Below are 8662 nucleotides of genomic sequence, written 5' to 3' on the forward strand. Positions count from 1 at the left end.
CACTACTCATAGGTCCATGGTCCGCTTACGTAAGTTTTTTTTTAGAAGGAATAATTTATACTCCCTCCATTAAAAAATATAAAGTATTTTTAATCGAATATCATCCTTCAATAAATTAGTTATCTACTTTCAAACTAACCTTATCTTTCTATATTAACTCCTATTAAACACTCTATAATAAATATAAAGTCATTCATCAATCGGGACATTTAAAAAAAAATACAATAATTACAGTTTCAAAGATTAAAAATGCCTTATATTTTTTAATATTCAACTTCTAAAAAAATACCTTATATTTTTTAATAGAGGGAGTAGTCTTTTTATAAATCATTTTGCATAAAAAGATTAATAATTAATTTCTTTCTTCTAATTTTATCATTTAATCTAGAGATTAACAAGTTATAGGAGAGAGAAAATATTTTTAAAATTAATGTATTCAATAAGGATTATGTTTTTAAATTTTTAGACAACGTACATTTCTTTAATTTTGTTGACGTAGGTTTTTAGACTGTAATTTCGTTAAGATGGCTAAAAATGATTTTATAAATAAGACAGGATGAGGAGTAAATTATTACATAATTATAATTAAATTCTCAAGTCCTAATCATTAATGTATAATTACAATTAAAGTCACAACTCGCAGTCATTTCGTGTGACCTTCGTGACGAAATAACAATATGTACAAGACAGAAGGGGACCCAAAGCCTCATGTGACACACGACGCTTCAAATTTTCAATGTTTTATAACCATGCGCGGAGAATGAAAACCAGACTCGGAGCTTCCAATTTGCTTTTCTTTAATATTCTTTGTAACGTTCAACTTTCCATTTCATTTCTTTTTGTTTCTTTTATCATTAGCTTCTATATAAAATAAGAGACATTTTAATATCTTGAAGTCTCAAAATGGTAAATTTTTGTATTTTTTTTAACTATTTTTCAAAAATAAAAGGTGTAATTGTGATATTTTAAAAAAATAATAAGAAATACAAAATTCACCATATTGGGATTTCAAGATATCAAAATATCTCTTATTTTATCTAGAAAGTTAGAAGTTAATGATCCAAAGAAAACCAAAAAAGAAAATGAGAAGTTGGGACATTAAAAAGATAATTAGAGAAAGCATATTACATGCCCCTAGCCCCAAAATACATCACTCAAGCAGTAAAATTATTCAAAATAACATTTTTACATGTTATTTTTTTGTTGTTGAGTAGCTCAATTTTTTATTTTCATTTCTTAATATAACTATCCAATTGAGCCAGATTCAGATATTGGCAAGTCTAATTAGAGGTAACTCTATGACCTCACTGATATTTGAGAGAGCAAAACCCATTTTACTAAAACCAAAACCTGTTGGTACTAATTTTTAGAAATAAGTTTATTTCATGTATAGCGGTGTTGTTGTTATTACTATTGTTATTATTATCATTATTATTATCATTATTATTATCATCATCCAAATGGATAGACATGAGTGGTTGTTTAGCTTGTTCTGTTTTAGTCATGTGGGACTATATTTCATAATTTTTACATATTTTTTATTTTGAAGGAAAAATATCAATTAAGGATAAATTTATCATTTAAGAATCACTTGTTGTTAAAATAAATAATGATACCTGTTGATTCAAGTTAGTCTTCTATCAATAAGTATTTATTTAAATTTTAACAATAACTCATTATAAATTAATAATATTTCATTTGAATTTTTTTCTATTTAAATTTTAATAACAACTAATTCTTAACTAATACGAATTTTTTTAGTGGTTCTTCATTCCTATTCTCCCAATTTTGAAAAGGCCGCAGCCCATATAGGGGCCAAAAAAAATATCATTATTGGATTATTATGCGCCATTCTGACGCACAATTCAGTGGTTCATGTCTGGGGAAAAGGGTTGGTATTGGAAATTAATTTAATCTTAATGGTGTAGAGTGACTAGTTGGAATTCAATATCCATGACTACTCTTCGATTTAGTTTAATTTATAATATTTATAATATATATGAATGATGGCTCTCTTCCATAATATCTTTCTTGATTTTATTAATTAGATGGTTGGTGACCTTTTAATCAGTGTTCATACGTATGCAATGGATTGAGAGGCGAAGCCATATTTAATTTGTTCTTGAATAACGTAACATAAAGAAAAAAATATATATATATATATAATTGACTTTAATAAATGGTATCTTAAATATGGCGTCATCAATTACGTATGACCTCAGTTTCCCACATAGTTAAAATAGTTCCGAAAATTGGGATGTTGCGGGTCCACATCAAGGAGTCAAATAAGTAAATTGTGGTTCATATTTTTTCGACTATCTCATTCAACAAATTAATTTTTTTTTTTGGATGAGAATTCCTTCATGACTTATATAACATTAATATGTTTATTAAAAGGTTAATATCATGAAAAGAGCTACTCTTCGTGAAGAGCCTTGATCAACAAAAGAGGCAAATGAAGTGATATGAAGTGGAGTCATCAAGAATGTCGGTTCTCAAATAGGGTGGCATTATTGTAATGACTCACACATCATGTACTCTCCCCCACCTAACATAGGACCACATAGCTCCTCATTTTCTTCTACTAGTATATTCATGCAAGCTTAATAATTTATATCTTTGCCAAGTTATTATAAATAGCCCAGAGTGATCAACTCGATTACCACCAAAAATACATGGAGTTCATCATGGTGGGTGTTTTAATGAAGTAAATAATATATTCTTGTATATGTATGTTTGTTTCTGTGCTTGGATTAAAGAACCAGCTTCTGAACTCAATTCCTTCACATTTTCAGGAAGAGATTCAAATCAAACACGCTTTGGTATTGAAGGAAGCTAAGCTGGTATTCAACAAAGTCATCAGAGACCACGACCCAGTGGAAAGTTTGTACATGATCGATGCAATCCAAAGGCTTGGCATTGAGCACCTTTTCCAAGAGGAAATTGAAAAGGCTCTCATTCTGCAGCAAAATTCGAAGCTTCGAATCGATATCAGTGGTGATTCCATACACAGCCTTAAACTTTTCGAAGTCGCTCTTCAATTCCGTTTATTCAGACAAGCAGGTCATTATGTTCATGCTGGTATGAAATATTTAGTATTTTCCGATCATTCCCTTTCTTTTCACACCACAATCTTCAGTGATTCCACGCACTATGAATACTGTTTAAAGCATAATAATAATGACTATGGTATATGTACAGATATATTTGACTGCTTCATGAGCAAACAAGGAATGCTCACAGAAAAATACAGTGAAGATATAAAGGGACTGGTTGCTCTCTATGAAACATCACAGTTAAGCATGGAAGGAGAAGATAGTCTTGTTCATGCAGGCAATCTCAGTCGTCAACTTCTTGAGAGGTGGTTGTCAACACATGAAGGCCATAATGAAGCTCAAGCTGTAGCAAACGCTCTTCAGAATCCACTTCACCATAGCTTGTCAAGGTTCACAAACACAAGCATCTTCATCTCATCAAGTGATTTTCTCATGAGAAATAGATGGACGACCAGTTTTGTTGAACTTGCTGAAATCAATTCCTGCATTATCCGCCACTTGAACCAGAATGAAATCTTTCAAGTCACCAAGTGAGATATATTCAGGACTATATATATATATATATATATGATATGCTCAGTTATTTTTGCTTGTAGATATATTAATTAATACATATTAGAGATCTCTAACTAATAATTCAGTGGACAGGTGGTGGAAAGAGCTTGGAGTGGCCAAGGCGATGGCATTTGCTAAGTTTAACCCAGTTAAATGGTATATGTGGCCAATGGCATGCCTCACAGATCCAAAGTTCTCGAGGCAAAGAATTGAACTCATCAAACCTGTTTCTTTGGTCTATATAATTGACGACATTTTTGATGTTTATGGTTCATTAGACCAGCTCACTAACTTTACCAATGCTGTGAATAGGTAGTCATGTACATATTTGGATACAAACTGTATTTTGTGTGTGTGTTTGTGTGTGTGTGTGTGTGTGTTTATGCCCCGTACTCTTTACACAAGGTTTAAGATGAATTGCACTGTTCATGATCTATAAATAATACAATTTCATGTAAATTTTAAAAGATACACACAATGCCATCTATTTTTATACATACTTAAAAGCAAAAAACTTATAGTCAATAGCACATATTACTCTGTTTTTATTTATAAGAGAAACTATCATTTTTTACTTGTTTTTTAGTATAAGTAAAATCACATATTTCAATGAGCATTTGTTATACATTTTTTAAATTGCCCTTTTATAATTTACAATAATGAAAAATAATTAATACATGCTTATGTTGATTAATATAGGATATTTTATTCTTTAGTTTCAAATATAATTATTATAATTAACTAATCCTATATATAAAAATGGAGGCAGTAGTTGACAAATTGTGAATAGCAAATGACATTCGAAGACCATGTAGTATCATTAAATACATTTAAGAATATTATATTACAAATTTTAGAGATTTTCAAACAAGAACAAAATTTCTTGATTGGAATTGAATTTTTTTAATAATCATTTATTTATTTATTTTTTCAATAATCGACTTCAATCTCCAATAATCATCTTTAACGTTGTAGTACTCATTTGTTTAATTTTTCAGCACTTGTCTTCGATGTTTTCAATACTTATTTTTCCTTTAATTGTTGTCCTTTACCATAATTTATGTTCTTAAAAGGTCCTCAAATGTCATTTTCTCTTATTATAATTCCATTCTAAAATGCTAAAAAAACAATTCTCTTGATGCAGATGGGAATCCACAGCCACGGAGAAATTACCGGACTACATTAAAGTTTGTTTCAATCTTCTACAAGACACTATCAATGAGTTGGCTAGCAAGATCCAAGAAAAGCATGGATTAAACCCAATAAATACCCTAAAGAAATCGGTGAGGAGTCAAATAAACCAGCTCATTATTTCAAATTGTGGATGTGTGTGTGTGTGTGTGTGTGTGTGTGTGTCTGTGTCTGTGTCTGTGTGTGGGCGCTGGTATATGCATACATAATAAGCCTTTTTCTTTTTTATAATTATCATCTTGAACTGATCTAAGAACAAATCTTTACTGCACATGAAACAGTGGGCAGCATTGTTGAATTCCTTCTTAGTAGAAGCAAGATGGTTGAATTCTGGTCATTTGCCAAAGTCAGAAGAGTACTTGAAGAATGGGATTATGAGCTCAGGAGTTCATGTGGTGTTCTTACATGCATTCTTCCTCTTGGATGAGGGTATTGTTAAATTCTTTATATTAAGTATGCTTGGAAATAGCCTACCTCCCCAAAATAGCTTAAGTTATTTAGTAGGACAAATCCATCATTTGGTTAGACACATTCCAAACTTTATATATTCATCATATATCTTCTAATTTATAGACGTGGGAGTTTTCTTATCTATTTTATTCCCTCTGCTACTTTTTTTTTTTTCATTTTCCTTTTCTTGTCTTGGCTTTTACCTTCTTTTTAGTCCTAGAGGTTTTGGGTCGATATAATCTTCAATTTTCCTCTCTCTCTCTCTCTCTCTCTTTTATTTTCTCTTCATTTTGTCAGGTTTTTCTTTTATTTGGTTTTTTTGTCCTAGATTGAATGGCTCTTAATATCATATTAAATTATTTATATTAAGTATGATCAAGGATAGTCTATTTCACTAAAATAGCTTAAATCATTTGGTTAACACATTCCAAACATTATATATTCATGATCTATCATCCTAATTTCTAGATTTGAGATTTTTTTTAAAATTTCTTATAGGTATCACCGAAGAAACTGTTGCTATTATGGATCAAATTCCAAGTGTTTCTTCTTTAGTTGGTGAAATACTACGCCTCTGTGATGATTTAGAAGGAGCCATGGTAATTAATTTGACTGAACAGAACTAAACTTTCTTTCCTGTAATTTATAATTATGTGTACTTTCAATCTTGTGATACTCCTTCTGGTTTTATTATAAGGTAAATTCTAGAAAAAAATTTGGTAGTCCTTAATAAGGCACTTTGTAGAATATCAATTTTTTTTCAATGTTTCCCTTATTTAAATTCATCAACTAAACTATGAGAGAAAATATAACACAAATTTGAATTTTCATTTAAATTAGGTGAAATTAGAAATTTATTTTTTTCATACAAAGTTAACGACATAACCACTTTACTTAGTTTCAGTAAAGTGGTTAAACGTGCCTTATAAAATGATCAGGAGAGAGTATAGAAAAATGAGCCACAGGACAGATCCTTAAATTTTGAGAATGACTTTGTGAGGAAAGAATCTTTTTAGTGCACATAGAGACCATTAGTGTGAGGCTGAGAAATGCCTTGCCCTCTCTTTTCAGTGCATAGGGACCATTAGGGATCATTCCAAAATTTGATGTGTCAGTGTCATTATCACTTGCCTTGAAATGTTTTTCGCTTGAACTTAATTTTTTTTTTGGTAAAAGTATTGAAATTATACATTCATTTCAGTACAATTAGTTGTCGTTTTTTCCATTCGTATGTCAAAAATAACAATTTCGTTAGAACTTGAATGTCGTTTTATGAATTACACTTTAGTTGAATTGAAAAGGAAAGAAAAAAGGGAACTAAATTCAAGTATCCAAAAATTTAAATTTCTTCTCTTGGGTTATATGAAAATTTCAGATTTCAGGGTAATTTTGAATAGTCATAATTAAATATTTATAAATATTGTATTTTTATGTTCCTTATTGATTCATTTTGAAGCTCGGGATGTTCTTTTTATAGGAAAATACTCACTTGAAATATTCAACTTGTATTGATACATTTTTTCAAACTAAAGTCTAGGACCTTATCCTAGACTCCAGCTTTGGTCATTCATAAATATTAAATTTGAAAAATACCTTTCTAGCCATAAATTAGCCATAAATTTAGTTTACAGCATATCACAACTTTAATAGATCCCTTAAAATTAATTTATCCAACACTTTTTATAACAATATACAACAATGCTACAACCATTTAGCAAAATGAACATTTTTTATCTCCTTCTTGGCTTTATAGGTAATACTAGCATATATACTTGTCTTTGATCAAGAGTGAGATTTCGGGAGAAACCTTAGTAGCATACACAACCATTCAATTCATATATACCTTCATTCAAGCATATTTATAAAAGCATATTCAATATGATCTTGTTTATAAATTACTTCCAGCATTTTCATTAGAACTGAAAAAAAATTAAATCTCATTAACTTTGGGTAAAAAATCAACAAATTTTTAATTTTATCATTATTAAATGTACCTATTTTAGCATTAAATAAACTTCCCTGCATTTAATTAATAGGGCAAAATGGTAAAGATGAACATAGTAATCATTGAGGTGCCTTATAAGTAGGGCTAGAGGAGTACATATTGTCCAAAAGGCATTGCATTAACAAGTCATTACATTTGATTGACAGCCATTCTAATATATGGTGGAAAAAATGATATTTTCATTTAATATAATAATTTTTCCATCAATCATGTAGGCCAACGAGGACAAGAATGAAAGTGAGAGGTACAGAAACGAAGGTGAATGGGGGCCTTTGGGTGGGTTGAACATTTCCCTTCTAAATTTATGTTATAGTACTCTATTTTATTATAGCTTTAACTTCCATCTATATATCAAGTAAAGAAAAACAATTTCTTAACCTTTATTTGATAAGACCATCAAAATTTGAATTTTAATTAAAAAATGGAACTACAATTCATGATGAGTCTCATCCCCCTCCTCTATAATTTTAGGTTTCAAAATCTTGCAAATTATTTGGAGCATTTTATCATCATCTATTTTCAAGACATTTCTAAGTCAGAATGTTCACTATGATCAAATTTCATCGACATGGACAAGATCAAAATTGAATGGTTTATATTTTATTTTATCTGAGCACTAATATTTAACCTATACGTCTCTTTCATCAAAGGATAAGAATAATTACTATACTTATCCTTAAGATGACGCCATGACTACTTATATACTAACAATAAGCTGTGATAACTAATTCAGAGTGATGATCAGAGTGGTGTGGATGGATCATACCTTGACTGTTACATGAAAGAAAACGGTGCTTCAGAAGAAGAAGCACAAACACAAGTAGCCTACTTGATTTCAAAAGCATGGAGACGTCTTAATCAAGAAACCCTAATCACAAGCCCATTTCCTCCTTCTTTCACCAAGTTCTGCCTCAATGCTGCAAGGATGGTCCTTCTTATGTACAGTTACAGAAGAAATCAAAACCTTTCTGATCTCCAGGAGTACGTGAAGTCGTGGCTTCATGTTGGTGAATCTATCTACAAGCACATCACTGTTCCTTCTAGCCACGAAGGCCAAGGCCACGTATTTACTTAGGAGTTTGTCAACTAAAGTGGTTTAATTCAATAAATAAGAAAGTTATTGTCAATGTATTCAAGTACAATGTTTACTTTGTTTGATTGCAAATTATGAGATTTTACTTTGTAATTTTAATATGTTTTAAATGAATAAAACTCAAAATATTGGGGAGAAACCCTCAGTATATCAATGATTTTAATTTTGTACTGTAGTTGAACGATAATCTTTTTACACTTATGCCATATGTTGGCACGTGAAAAACTTTTTTTCTTTTAAAAAAGGAAATGAGAAATGTACCTATTACGTTTTCCTTCAAAGTACATTTCTTATTTCCCTTTCTAGAAAACA

General features: G+C 30.2%; 1 protein-coding gene across 1 annotated transcript; it reads left to right on the forward strand.

The window, feature by feature from the left end:
- Positions 1-2813: 2813 nt before the first annotated feature.
- LOC129286365 (neryl diphosphate diphosphatase, chloroplastic-like) lies at positions 2814-8332 on the forward strand. The gene is made up of 7 exons (XM_054922337.1): positions 2814-3081; positions 3202-3586; positions 3705-3923; positions 4756-4894; positions 5084-5231; positions 5751-5851; positions 7991-8332. The coding sequence occupies exons 1-7, from the start codon at positions 2892-2894 to the stop codon at positions 8330-8332; spliced, it is 1524 nt and encodes a 507-aa protein (XP_054778312.1). The 5' UTR covers positions 2814-2891.
- The last annotated feature ends 330 nt before the right edge of the window (positions 8333-8662 follow it).

Source organism: Prosopis cineraria, unplaced genomic scaffold, assembly GCF_029017545.1.
Source record: "Prosopis cineraria cultivar Desert tree isolate PC_DT_omini unplaced genomic scaffold, ASM2901754v1 PC11, whole genome shotgun sequence".
Taxonomy (NCBI): domain Eukaryota; kingdom Viridiplantae; phylum Streptophyta; class Magnoliopsida; order Fabales; family Fabaceae; genus Prosopis; species Prosopis cineraria.

Coding starts and splice junctions, on each gene's coding strand:
- LOC129286365 (XM_054922337.1), top strand. CDS start 2,892: ATGATCGATGCAATCCAAAGGCTTGGCATTGAGCACCTTTTCCAAGAG. Junction 3,082..3,201: donor AGGTCATTATGTTCATGCTG/GTATGAAATATT, acceptor GTATATGTACAG/ATATATTTGACTGCTTCATG. Junction 5,232..5,750: donor ATTCTTCCTCTTGGATGAGG/GTATTGTTAAAT, acceptor AATTTCTTATAG/GTATCACCGAAGAAACTGTT.